Source organism: Vulpes lagopus, chromosome 2 (assembly GCF_018345385.1).
Source record: "Vulpes lagopus strain Blue_001 chromosome 2, ASM1834538v1, whole genome shotgun sequence".
Taxonomy (NCBI): domain Eukaryota; kingdom Metazoa; phylum Chordata; class Mammalia; order Carnivora; family Canidae; genus Vulpes; species Vulpes lagopus.
The window spans coordinates 156,185,568-156,199,729 of NC_054825.1; the positions used below are offsets into that span (position 1 = coordinate 156,185,568).

The 14,162-nt window shown below is 46.0% G+C and overlaps 1 protein-coding gene across 1 annotated transcript in view; it reads left to right on the forward strand.

Annotated features, from left to right (window-relative positions):
- The window catches only part of LOC121484920 (isoleucine--tRNA ligase, cytoplasmic), a 62,793-nt gene extending 49,197 nt beyond the window's left edge, over positions 1 to 13,596 (forward strand). The window contains exons 30-33 of the mRNA XM_041744737.1: positions 5,222 to 5,347; positions 6,622 to 6,765; positions 7,349 to 7,501; positions 13,143 to 13,596. Coding sequence (XP_041600671.1) covers positions 5,222 to 5,347; positions 6,622 to 6,765; positions 7,349 to 7,501; positions 13,143 to 13,225 — 506 coding nt within the window. The 3' untranslated portion in view covers positions 13,226 to 13,596. The remainder of the gene's footprint in view (positions 1 to 5,221; positions 5,348 to 6,621; positions 6,766 to 7,348; positions 7,502 to 13,142) is intronic.
- Positions 13,597 to 14,162: the final 566 nt, after the last annotated feature.

The window sequence follows — 14,162 nt, forward strand, 5'->3', positions numbered from 1 at the left end:
AATGGATATCAAGAATCCAATGAAAAATTTAAAACTCATAAATACAAGACTAGAATACAAAACACAGTGGATGGTTACAATGACAGAATTGTGTTCGCATTGACTGGAAGATAGAGCAATAGAAACTACTATTCTGGACAGAAGAGAATTTTTTTAAAAAATTTGAATAAAATGAACAGTCTGAAGGTTCAGTGGGCTATTAACAGAAGTTTAATATTCTATCACTGAATTTTGGGAGAACTAGAAGGAACGACAGGACTGAACAAGTATTCAGAGAAATAATGGCTGAAAACTTCCTAAGTTTGGCAGTACATGAGCACCTATAGTCAAGAAGCCGAGGGAACCCTATGCCCCATAAACCCAAAAGAATTCACATCAAGACATGGTGTAGTCAAAGCCCTGAAAACTGAAGAGAAAGAAGACATGCTGAAAGCAGCAAGAGAAATATGCTCCCCTAACCTAACAGGGGGAAACAATTAGAACACTATTGGATCTCATCAGAAACCCTGGAGGCTAGAAGGCAGAATAATGCTGGAAGAAGAGTGCTTTTGACCCAGAATTTGGTATCAAGAAAAATACTTTTCATGGTGAATCAAGACATCCCCAAATGAAGGGAGACTAAACTCTTTACTAGTTTGACTTAACCTGAAAGAATAGGTACAGGAAATTCTTTTTTAACAGACTTTTTTTTTTAATTTTTTATTTATTTATGATAGTCACAGAGAGAGAGAGAGAGGCAGAGACACAAGGCGGAGGGAGAAACAGGCTCCATGCACCGGGAGCCTGACGTGGGATTCGATCCCAGGTCTCCAGGATCGCGCCCTGGGCCAAAGGCAGGCGCCAAACCACTGCGCCACCCAGGGATCCCAGGTACAGGAAATTCTTAAAACAAAGAAAAGACTGGGACACCTGGGTAGCTCAGCAGTTGAGCATCTGCCTTTGGCTCGGGGTGTGATCCCAGGGTCCTGGGATTGAGTCCCACATCGGGCTTCCCGCATGGAGCCTGCTTCTCCCTCTGCCTGTGTCTTTGCCTCTCTCTTTCTCTCTCTCTGTGTTTTTCATAAATAAATAAAATCTTTAAAAAAAAAAAAAAAAGACAAAAGAAATGTGGAGACATCAGGACAGAAGAAACAATTAAAAAGTCAAAATATAGGTAAATTCAACAGGATTTCCCCCTTGAATTTTCTAAATTATTTGGTGGTTATAACAAAAACTATATCATCTCTGTGTATACACAAAAAACATTTAAGAAAATTAAAAGTAGGAAAGAGCAAAGTGATGTGAAAATAGGTCAGGTTTCTGTGCTTCCCTCAAACTGGCCAAATGCCGACAGCAGGCCAGTTGTTGTGTGTATATGAGGTAACACCTGGTGCCACCACTAAGCCTCTTCCTGGAGATTCACACAGAAACACTACAGAAATAAAAATGGAATTCTAAAATATGTTCACATAACCCATAGGAAGGTTAGAAAAAGAAAACAACAGAAGCAGAAAATAGGACAGAGAGAGCTTAAGCTTACCATCAGTAATTACACTAAATAGGAGAAGGACCTGGCTGGCCCAGTGGGGGGGAATATGTGACTCTTCCTCTCCAGGCTGTTAGTTCAAGTCCCACCTTGGGCATAGAGGTTACTTTTAAATAATAATTACACTAAAGGTAAATGGTTCTGAATAAACCAATTAATAGAGATTGGCAGACTTAGGATAAAACACGTTACCAACTATATGCCGTATATAAGGAAGTCTTCAAATGTAACAGTATGAGTAAATTGAAAAGACATACCATACAAATGTTAATCAAAGAAAGCAAGAAGGGGCACCTGGTTATTTCCATCAGTTAAGCATCTGACTCTTAATTTTGACTCAGGTCTTGATCTCAAGAGTCGTGGGATCGAGCCCCATGTTGGGCTTTATCCTCAGCAGAATCTGCTTCTCTCCCTGTGTCTCTGCCTCTTCCCCCTCATACCTGCTCTCTCTCTAAAATAGATTTTATTTATTAATGAGAGAGTGAGAGGGAGCACAAGAAGGGGGAAGGTCAGAAGGAGAAGCAGACTCCCCACTGAGCAGGGATCCCAGGACCCTGAGATCATGACCTGAGCCAAAGGCAGATGCTTCACTGACTGAGCCACACAGGTGCCCCATAAATCTTTAAAAAACAGTAAGAGCAGGAATCAGTACAATTGAAAAAGAGAACAGTAGAGAAAATCAATGAAACAGTGTGGTTCTTTGAAAAAATAGAATCAATAACAAAATTAATAAGCATCTGGTGAGATTGCTTTAAAAGACACTATTTACCAACATGAGCAAAGACCAGATATCAGTACAGACTGCAGAAATCAGATACGTGAATCCCAGGGAGAGCTCTCCACACATAAATTTGACAACTTGAGTGAAATGAGCCAATTCTTCAAAAGCACAAACCACCTCAACTCCCCCAATATAAAATAGATCATTTCAGCATCTCTTAGCTATTAAGGAGATTGAATTTGTAATTTAAAAGCTCTCCAGAGGGATGCCTGCGTGGCTAAGCAGTTGGACAGCTGCCTTCGGCTCAGGTCATGATCCTGAGATCCGGGATCGAGTCCTACATTGGGCCCCACGGGGAACCTGCTTCTCCCTCTGCCTATGTCTGCCCCTTTCTCTCTCTTTCTCTCTCTCTCTGTCTCTCTCATGAATAAATAAATAATTAAAAATAATAATAAAAATAAAAGCTCTACAGAAAGTTCACTTATCTGGTTGAGTCTAAGACCATCACTGATAATGTTGCGCAGTGCACACGTCCATCAGAAAGTGAGTACTACATACTAGTTGAATGTACTGTATCTGTAAGTTTTTCTATTTCAAAAATATTTCTAATGAAAGAAGCAAGTTTCACAGTTACTCATACAGTGGGGCAGCATTCATGTGTGAATTCATTTATATGTTGTATATAGATAAACACGGACTTGAGAAACAAAGTTCATGTTAAGTTTGTCTTAGAAAAGGGAGGAAATGGATGCCCAGTGGCTCAGTGGTTGGGCACCTGCCTTCGGCTTGGGTCGTGATCCTGGGATCCAGGATCGAGTGCCGCATTGGGCTCCCTGCAAGGAGCCTGCTTCTCCCTCTGCCGATGTCTCTGCCTCTCTCTCAGTCTGTGTCTCTCATGAATAAATAAATAAATCTTTTTAAAAGGGGGGGGGAGGATGATCTGAGGAGAATAATAAAAGAAGTATCATTTTTTAAAATTTCCTAAAGTTGGACCCAAAGGATTTTGCTAGAGAATTCAACCAGACTGGAAAAAAATTAACACCAATTCTACATAGATTCTTCTGGAAAAAAGAAGAGGAAAAAACCACCAACTCACTTTATTAAGGTAGCATTGAGACCAAGGCCAGATATAGATAATACAAAACATTATGAAATAGGATACAGCTATAAATACAGAGAGTTTTGATAGGTGGGGTTTATTCAAAGGATATAAGACTGGCTCAGCATCCAAACACCAGTCACATGAATCCACCATATTAACAGGCTAAAATATCAATTGTTACAGAAAAAGCATTTGACAAAATTCAACATCCATCATGATTTTAAAGAAACAACTAAGAAAAACATGGAGAAAAATGTGGACATCTACACATAAGCCTGCTGGTGACATTATACTTAAAGGGAAGAGATTGGATGTTTTCTATCCAAGATTAGGGCAAGAGTGCCTATTCTCACTGCTCTGACTCTGCATTACCCTGGACTAAAGCAAGAAAAGAAAGGGCATAGATTCGAAGGGATGAAATAAGATTGGCCCTGTATGAAGAGAACATGATGGTCTATGGAGACACTCCCAATGACTTTGCAGATTAACGCGTATGTCCTGGGACCCCTGCACTGGATTGCCCACCAGCACTGTCACCAGGTAGCACCTGGTGGTCGTGTGTACTTCGGGCCCATGACAATGGTCTCTAGACTGCTACTCTGGTTCCATGCTGTGTCCGTGATCCTGTGGAAGGAGGTGATTGGACGGGCAGTGGGTGTGCATCGTGGTGTCCACAGGCCAGGGTTCTGTGTCACCCTCAGTCACAGGGCAGCAGCAGGAGCAGCAACAGGACAGATGGGGCCTATGTCCCCATCTGCCGACTGCCAGGACTGCTGGGCCCCACTCTAGCAACGGTATTTTCCCAGGATTCTTACAGGTGCTGCCTTCACGTGATCTGGTTTGTAATTGACCTTTAGGCTGAAAGCACTCACATTGTGAGAAAAAAAAAAACTACAAATGATCTTTAAATTTATTGTTTTAAAGTATTTTTGGTGTTGTATATACCTTCTGGGTTCATGCATTAATTGGTGGGATTTGTTTTCAAAGTTAAACATACAAAAGTCAATTCAATTTTTGTATACTAGCAACAAACAGAATGATATTTAAAGTGTGATGCCATTTACAGTTGCTCAAAAAAGAGACACTTAAGTGTAAATCCGGTAAAACATGTACAGGACTTGTTTGCCCAAATCTATAAATTACTGATGGAAGAACAGACATGCTGTGTTCACAGATTCTAAGAGTCAATGTAGTAATAAACACATCAGTTCTCCCCAAATTAATACACAGGTTTAACTCAATTCTGATCAAACCTCAGCAACATTTTTTGTAGACACAGAAAATATCCTAAAATGTCTCTGGAAAAAGGAAGGAAATAAAATAGCTAAAACAACTTTGAAAAGTAAGACAAGAATGGGAGAAACTGCTGCACCGAGTTTCAGGATGTCTCAGATGATGGTGGCGTGAGCGTAGTGCAAGCACAGGCCCATGTCCCCGGGGGGGAGAACCCGGAAATATGCCCACATGTTGCCTGCAACTTCTAGAAAGGAGCAAACACAGGTGAGTTGAGGCATCTTTTCATTTTGTGGTACCAGAGCCTTTGGTGTCGGTATGCAAGTGAAGCCCTGGAGCTACGCCCTTAAAAGGAAAAAGGTCAATAAATTGACCTTCCTCAAAATTTAAAATTCTGCTCTGTGAAAGATCCTGTGGAAAGAATAAAAGCGTGAGCTACAAGGCAGGTCCTTGCAAACCATTTCCAGCCCTGGGGGTGTCCAAGGTACACAATGAACTCTCACCACCCACAGATGATGGGGAAGGGACAGGAGCAGACATTGACCAGAGAGGACATACAGGTGCTGGGTTGTCCTGGAGTTCTCTTTCAAATTTAACTTTTGTTTTTCCCTCAGTTTCACTCATACTTGTGGTTCTTTAGGTGGAGTATTGCTTCTGGAAAACCCAAAAGGCGATAACAGGTTGGATGTTTTAAAGCTGAAGAGCATCATTACTAGTATTTTTGATGTACGGAATTCCGAGCTGGCTGTCCTCCATGGTGCAGTGGGTATGTGGAAAGGGTCAGCTGTCCTGGGACATGCGGTGGCCCCACAGCCATGCCTCCTCCCACATCCGAGCAGGCCTGGCCCTCGGCAGCCCAACTGGGATGGTGACTCCCCAACCCACAGACCCGCCCTAGTCCCTGCAGCCCTCAGGAGATGGACCCTCCCATCCTGCCCACTCCCTGCTGTGCCTTGACCTCACTAAGCACTAGTGACTCTGTCTTGCGAGACCCAGATCATCAGTAGGACAAGCTAAATTACAAGAGAGACCTGTTAGTCCCTCCCCTGCATTCTACCAAATGTGATCTTTGGGGACAAGGTCATTGCCAACGTGATGAGGTAAGAGGGTGTCACCAGGAGCACTGGGGTCAGGGCCATGTGATGACGAAGGCAGAGCTGAAATTGGGGAGCTGCAAACAGAAGGCTGGGAGCCTCCAGGAAGTAGGGACACAATGGGGCAGGGCCACCCCATGGGCTTCCAAGGGGCCAGGGCCCACAGAACACCTCAATTTTGATGTCTCGCCTCTGAGACTAGTTGCCTGATGTCGTGAGCCCCAGGGTTGTGGTTCCTAATGGCAGCTATGGGAGATAAGTACCTGCTCTTTAGTAAGAATCCAGATGCTCATTTTCAGGAACTTCTACATAGCCTAAAGGTGGAGCTGCCAGACAGGCAGAGACTAGGGCAGGCCTGAGGTGCCAGATGCCGTTACCTCTGTGACCAGGCCCAGGGCAACTAAGGGAGCCACGGGTGTGGGTCTGGAGCAGATGCCCTACACCCCTACTCCCTGGGGACCTGCCCCAGCTGTGTGGCTCGTCCCATTCAGCCCACCCATGTTTATAACCCTAAGCAGTGTTCAGTTTTAGATAAATGAGATCTGCGTGTGTTTGTGTGTCTTATTTTTCACGTGTTTATGGGTCAAAACTATTCTCTTCTGACTGTAATTATCATTTTTTTTATTATAATGCTTTTTTTTCGACAGTGAAGTTTAGCATGTAGGAGATTTTAAGAGGATCTATAATATCAGAGAACATACTAAAGGAGAAAAAACAATCTGCCATATGCTTTTAAGTTATTATGCAGTCTGTTTTGCAACATTCAAATTTCCTGTTATTTGCATGTCATTTAATCCCTATTTTATGGAGAAGGTGGTATCCTTTGACAAAGAGAAATCAGGTAGAAAATATCACTGCAAAGGTATAGTTTAATAAGTGAATGACTTCAGCTCTGCATTATATACCCTGAGTGATTTGTCATTGCTGTTTTTGTTGTTACTTCTAGAAATACAAAACCAGACTGATTTACTGAGTCTTAGTGGAAAAACACTTCGCGTGGCGGCAGGGTCAGCCCCCGCTATAGTGGACGGCCCCAGCACTGCACTCTGCCGTTACATCAACCTACAGCTCCTGAACGCAGGCCCGCAAGGTGGGCCCTCCCCACTAGCTGCCAACAGCTGCACAGGCAGTTGGCGGGTTGTGGGGTCGTGGGGTGCTGGGTGGCAGGACTTCCTTTCTCAGTCCACCTCTCCCACGGCGTAAGGTGCACTCCTATGCTCCCAGGGGGCACAAACGGGCTTGTTTCTCATGGTGTGTTTGTGTGGAAATACCTCCATCTGCACAGTCAGGGAGTGTTACTGCTAAATGAAGTGGTATTAAATGCAGAGCCACTGAAATGCTTAATTTTGCCTTATTTTTTTCTGGGAAGCATCCTGAAATCTGTTGTGCACATCTGTGCTCCAGTCAGCAGGCTAGATGGATGTGTAGTCTCCCTTGGGCTCTGGGCGCTCATCGTGTACTGCATGTGCTCATGGAGTAGCTCTTCCCCAGCCACAAGTGTTCAGACCTGTTGCTAATTCCACTGCCCCCTCCCCCCGCCGCCCCCTTGCAGACTGGACACCAGCTCCCAGGTCCTGCTGGCTCTGGGAGCCTCTGCCCTGCACGTGGCCTGCAGCTGGGGTGGGGGGGCATCCACCTCTCAGAAGCTGACCCAGTGGTGCTCTCTTGCGCAGAGTGTGTGAAGGGAACAGTGGGCACACTCCTGCTGGAAAACCCGCCTGGGCAGAATGGACTTACCCACCAGGGCCTCCTGTATGAAGCAGCCAAGGTGTTTGGTCTTCGCAGCAGGAAGCTCAAGCTGTTTCTGAACGAGACTCAGACACATGGTGAGATCACAGTACCTGCTATATCTGCTTTATTCTTTGTTTTCTATTGTCTTTTTTTACATTTTTTTTCCTTTGGCTCTTTCTCCAGAAATCTGCCAACTAGAGCGTTAGAATGATAATTTTTTTTTTTTAAAGATTTTATTTATTTATTCATGATAGTCACACAGAGAGAGAGAGAGGCAGAGACACAGGCAGAGGGAGAAGCAGGCTCCATGCACTGGGAGCCCGACGTGGGATTCGATCCCGGGTCTCCAGGATCGCGCCCCGGGCCAAAGGCAGGCGCCAAACCGCAGCGCCACCCAGGGATCCCTAGAATGATAATTAAAAGGATGATTGCTTTTTGCTTTGAAAATAACCTTAAGGGATCCCTGGGTGGCTTGGCAGTTTGGCGCCGCCTTTGGCCCAGGGCCTGATCCTGGAGTCCTGGAATCAAGTCCCACGTTGGGCTCCCTGCTCCACGTTCTCCCTCTGCTTGTGTCTCTGCCTCTCTCTCTCTCTCTCTCTCTCTCTCTCTCTCTCTCTCTCCTCTGTCTCTCATGAATAAATAATTAAAATCTTAAAAAAAAAAAAAAGAAAGAAAACCTTAAAATTATGTTGGTAGTTATTAAAAACACATGCTTCTTGATAAATTAGCACGATTTGCTGGTTCTAATGGTATCTGTACCTCCCAACACTGGGAATGTCAGCATAATGAACTTGGTTTAAGAGAAAAATAGTGTTAATAAAATTGCAGCTTGCGGTTTAAATTGGTCTAAAGCTCTTCACATTTGTTAGCAAAAGGGGTGAATGGAATTGAAAGTCTTAGGCAGAGCTTTGGAACTCTTTTTGACAGACTGGCCAGGCAATTACTACTTAAAATTTTTTCAAGATCCTAAGACTACTAAAATGCTCTGGGATTTGGGTTTTGAGTATTTATTTTCAGGCTTCATGGCAATTCCTGTTTTCCATTGTGGGAGATAGAAAGATACCCTGGCCTAAAGGAAAGGAAGAAAACAGCCAGAACATTTGGGGCCATATTGCATTGCCTATGCAGCTTTGCTTTTTAGTTTCTCATGTTGGCTTTACATCACCCTTTAAAAACAAATGAAACATTCCATTTTATGAATAGTATTTGCCCCGTAACAAGATGAAATCTTAAAAAAAAAAAAAAAACAATAAACAAGATGAAATCTTAAAAAAAAAAATCTTTTAGAATGATGACAGTACAGCAGTTGGTGGGAAGCTGATAACTGGCATTGTGCCTCCATCACGTGAAAAGCATGCACAAAGGCTTTTCGCAGCAAGCACATCAGAGTGGAGAGCCCGGCCCAGTCACCTGGGAAGGACTGTCGCACCTCTCCTCAAACCCCCTCAGGTCTCACTGCCCCATCGTCAGCAGCCCGTTCCCTCCCTTCCTCCCGGGTGCACTTCAGGCACTCCCCATGGTGTGGCTGCCACTGGGACCTTTTCCCCAGATAGCTCTTCTGTGTGCTCATCACTTGCTCCTGTCACCACAACTCAGCCTCCCAGCCTGCGGTCGGCTGGATGCTCTGACGGCATCTGACACCTCTGCGCGTTCCGTCCTGTCTTTGGTTTGTGCCCGGGTGTACGTGTTTCGGTAAAAGGGTCCTTTGTTCCTCCTCAGAGAGCCCCTGTCTTGAGTCCCTTCCCTCTTCCTTTTGTGTGTTTCTTTTTTGCTATGTTCTTAAGTGTTTCCCACGGGGATTACAGATAACATCCTGAATTAGCAGCCATCTGGTTTGAGTCAACACCAGTTTGACAGTTTGACTTCATTTGCAGAATCTCTGTGCCTGTACAGTTCCCATTTATACTCCCATTTATATGCTGCATTTATATGGTGCAAATGCTCCCATTTATACTCTGCAGAACCTGCTTTGTGTGCCTCAAAACATAAATTTTTAATTGTGTCTTATGTATTTGTTTTTTAAGTCCTGTAGAAAAGAAAAAGTGGAGTTACAAAGCAGACACGGGGTAGCACGCAGCTCTGCATTCCTGGGTGTCCTGGCCCAAGGCCCTCCTGGGGTGTGGACTCCCTGTGCTTTGGTTATTCAGAGTGTCTTCACTGCCCCTTGGCTCCACCAAGCTGCTCCTGCTCTGATCATTAGGCACAGTTGGCTAGAAAAGCTATTATTTTCATAGCTGAAAGCTTGGCGTCTTCCTGGGCCCCTTGTGTGCGTGCATCCTGCCCTGGGCACACGTACAGCTTGCTGAATGGCACAGAATGCCTGGTTTTCAGAGCTGGGTGGCTGTTCCAGGAGACGCCATCCTGGAGGCTTTCCAGCCAGGCTGTGAGCCTGTGGTCAGCTGTCACAGGCTGCAGCGGCAACCTCTCACCCTGGCAGCTGTGGACTTTACCCAACAGCGTTTTCAAGCAATGCTGCGCTTTTCCTCCCTGAGTGAGTTCCAGAGTGGAGACAAGCACCCCATGTGAGCTCCCCAGGCAGCCCCTGATCGGGTTAGGACACAGGGTGCCTTTGCTCAGTTCCTCCTGAGCCCATGGGGACCTCAGGATATGAGGACATGAGGGCCTGGCGGCCAGGCACACATGTGACAACCACAGACCTGTCCCTGCAGGTTGCCTTCTCAATGCAGATTCGAATGGTTGCTGTGAAACTTTGGTTGTTTCTAGAATCCTGACAACAGCAGTTTGTGGTGTTTCTGTTTAAACCCCATTTAAAGGAACATTTCTGTTGTCTGGGGACACTCAGTGCAGGCCAATTTCACTTCAGTTACTTGGGGCCATGGGGGTGTTTGGATGGAGGAGGGCCAGAGCCTCACGGGGCTGTGTCCTGTCTGTCCCGGCCCCACAGCCAGGCAGAGTGAGGCAGGTTCTCATATGGTTTGCTGAGGCCGGCCCCAACACATGACCATAACCAGGGGCCGTGAGACTGGGGGTCCTCAGTTCTGGAGGCCAGAGGCCTAGTGTCAGCAGGGCCGCATTGTTTTTGGAGGCTCCAGGGCAGAATTTGGCCTTGGCCTCTTCGCACTTTGGTGGTTCCAAGTGTCCTGGACTTGTGACCCTGTCCCCCTGACCTCTGCCTCTGTGGTCACAGGAGGAACGTGGGCATATCCTCTGGAAGGCTGTGGTTAGACCCACTGCATCTTCTTGACTATCTTTCAAACAGAAGGATCTGTTTGAAAGCACTCTGGCCGTGGGCTCCTTATTCGGGGGGCAAGAGGGGCAGGTAGTGGATCCGGTTCATTGGACTTCCCAGGCCATAGACCCCAGGCTTTTTCTTGTCTCACTTTGATACCTTTAGGGCCAAAGTTTTGGGCCACCAGGACAGCCAGAAAACCAAAATGTTCAGGTACCTCTTGGAATTAATGATTTTTGGCCTAAAGATTTTCCTCATTTTTCTTTCCTTGCTCGGTTTCTTTTCTTTTCTTTTCTTTTCTTTTCTTTTCTTTTCTTTTCTTTTCTTTTCTTTTCTTTTTTCTTTTCTTTTCTTTCTTTTCTTTTCTTTTCTTTCTTTCCTTCTTTCTTCCTTCCTTCCTTCCTTTTCTCTCTTTCTTTCTTTCTTTCTTCTTTCTTTCTTTTTTTTTCTTTCTTAATTTTCTATTACACTTAAAAGTTTTCTGCTACATTGTTGAGGACTGGAGCCTCCTCTGTACCTGGGTTCCTCTCTACCTCCAGTTTGCTGTCAGGGTTCCCTGTGTCCTCAGCCCTCCCTGGCTTAGGGTCCCATCCTCCGTCTCCACCAGAGCTGTCCTCCTGTGCACCCCTCCCGTGACAGTGTCCTCACTCAGAGTCCCCTGGGGCTCACCATTAGCTAATGCGTCAGAATGTCACTTGACGCATGAGATCCTGTCTATTCTGGCCCTTGTCTGCCTCTGGTGATGCCCACAGGCTGTCCTGCCATCAACAGGCTCCTTCCACTTTGCCTCCGACATACCTGGTTCTTCTGTGTGGTTGGTAGTAAAGCTCAGCGTCCTGTCTTGTTCCACGCAGGTGAAACTTTGAGACTCTTACTTCTTCCTTATCCCCAAGTGCACCAGTCCCAGGTGCAGCCACACTGTGGACATGGAGAGGCATCATCTCTGGTTCTGTGCATATGCAGGCACCTGGCCAACACTGACCAGGGCAGAGCCACACTTGTGGGAATTCGACCTGTGACTCACAGAGCAATGCCCTGAGGTTGGTGAGGCAAGTTGCATCCGTGAGACCACGAAGGCTCAGTGGCCCACCCAAGGTCACCGAGAAGCCTGGGGCTCTGTGCAGCCCAGTGTCTCTGCCCAGCCTCATTTTCATTGTGTTTTTTCCTCTCAAAGTTGTCTTTTATAAAACAGTGCTAATTTGGTAAATTACAAGGATCATGTAATGGTTTCATGCTTGTTCCACAAGATGCTCGGTATCATCTCAGACCCTGTAGTCATCTATGAGGAGGCAGCTTCAGGACAGATGTCCAGCATTCCTGCTGGGACATTGGTCCTTCCCTTTGAATTCAGATCTGCTAGAAGCAAAATGCCCCCCAGTGGGTGAAGAGCATTTTAAGTTTTTTCTTTCCTCTCTCGCTCTCTGAGTTTTCATCTATTTCGTGTGTTTTTAAGAGTTTGAGAGAAAGAAAAAAAAAAGATTTTATTTGAGAGAAAGCAAGAGCATGAGGAGAGGGAGAGGGAGAAGCAGACTCCCCGCTGAACAGGGAGCCCCATGCAGGGCCCTATCCCAGGACCCTGAGATCATGACCTGAGACAAGGGAGACGCCAAACCAACTGAGCCCCCCAGGCGCCCTCTGTTTTATGTGTTTGGTCCTCGTAAGATGTTATAGGCTTATCGTGTTCTCGTACTTCGTAGACCCACACACGGCAATTCCTCCTGCTGTATGGAGTTAATCTCTGGAGAACGATGAGGAAAACACCTGTTTGGGGCGGGGGGTGTGGATGTCTGGGTCAGTGCACAGGGCTATTGGGTTGAGGGGCTTTATTCCAGAAGGTCAGCCCAAGACTTCTCACCCAAACTGTAGGGAGTTAGGCGACTTTGGCAAATGCAGGGAAGAGGCCACATAAGACCTTGTCACTTCTGTCACCAACTATAAGTTCAGAGGGTTTTCCAGAATCACCCTTGGGCTTGATAATATACTAGCAAGATTTACAGAACTCATGGAAACTATTGCACTTAGGGCCACATTTGTTATAGGAAAAGGTACAGAATCTGGGAGGGGTCCAAACACACGGCTTCCAGCTGTCATCTCCTATGGAGCCATGAGCAGTGTTCCCTCCTCCTGGCTCCAAAGCATGAACGGTGGTGCCCATGCTGTGTTACCAACCAGGCAGCTCCCCTGGGGCTGGGGGTCCAGCATTTGCAGTGAGGCTTCATTACATGGGCACCATTGGGTCATTGCCCACAAGGTTATGCCATGTCGGCTGATAGCATGTGAGTGAAAGCTTCCACCCATACATCATGTAGCTCGTCTTTGTGGCGTGGCTGCCTCCACCTGGAGTCACCTCACCAACAGAAACCCTCAGGGACATTCAGCAACCCCTGTAACAAAGTACTCTCATCGCTCAGGAAGTCCCAGAAGCCTAGCGGGTCTCCCCCACAGCCTGAGAAGGCCAGATTCCACACACAGGCAGTCAACGGATTTTCAATATTCATACAGAATAGGTAGAAAATTAATTTTGTTTAATCTTCTTTTTATTCTAGAAATTACAGAAGAAATCCCCATGAAGGCTTTGAACATGAAGACTGTGTATGTTTCTGTATTACCGACGACGGCAGACTTCTAACGGTCATCATCCTCGTGGTGGAGTCGGCCTATCCCTGGCACACACGGAAGGTGCATGTATGATTTGCTACTTTGGGTACACAGTGGAAATGGGACTGATTCCTCAGGTGACTTGGCACCTCACATACACAAGTCCCTGTATCCCGCACAGCCAGGTTGGGGGCAGGCCGCACCTCTGCTCACTTCTGCACTTGCACAGCATGGAAGTGATTTCAATGGCAGATATTTATCATTCTGTAGCATTTTAAAATTTGTTTGAGATGTCTTGAAGGAATGTGTTAAATATCTGCTACCTGGATTTTCCTGGGTAATTTGATGGAATACGTTAAGCTTCAGTAAATTAGAACAATAAATAAATTTTCTCTCAGACAATAAATGTGTTAGAAATAATATATCCTTCCATAGTCGAATGAAACTTGGAATGTGTAATCTTTAAAGAACACAAAAACTTCATAGTGACTTCTTTGTTGAGACACTGCTGAACATTTAATTTCACTTCTTCCCCAAATCCTCTGTCAGAGAAGCAGATGCCAAGACAGAATCGGCTGCAGGAGTTTATTGGGGGAACACAGATGATGGGTAAAGGTGGGGATGGGTGGGACATGCATGTGGGTCTGGCACACGTGGACAGAGACGTTTTTAGAAAAAGCCCAGACTGTAGGGGAGCCCTGGGAACGTCTTGGTCAGGGGTTCCTCATAGGAAGAATCCAGAGCTGGGCAGACATGACCTGGCTTGTCACACCCACCTTGGTCAGTCCGTGGCCGGATGCCAGTGGGGCACAGCGCAGCCACCACACAGACACCTCAGTTGGATTTGAAAAAGTGCAGTGGTAGGAGGCTATCCACCAGCTGTCCTCCTGCACCCAGGTCTCCTAGAGGGGAGCTGAATGGGTGCGTCTCTGCCTGCTGCAATAAATGTATTTCAACTCCACAGAGTT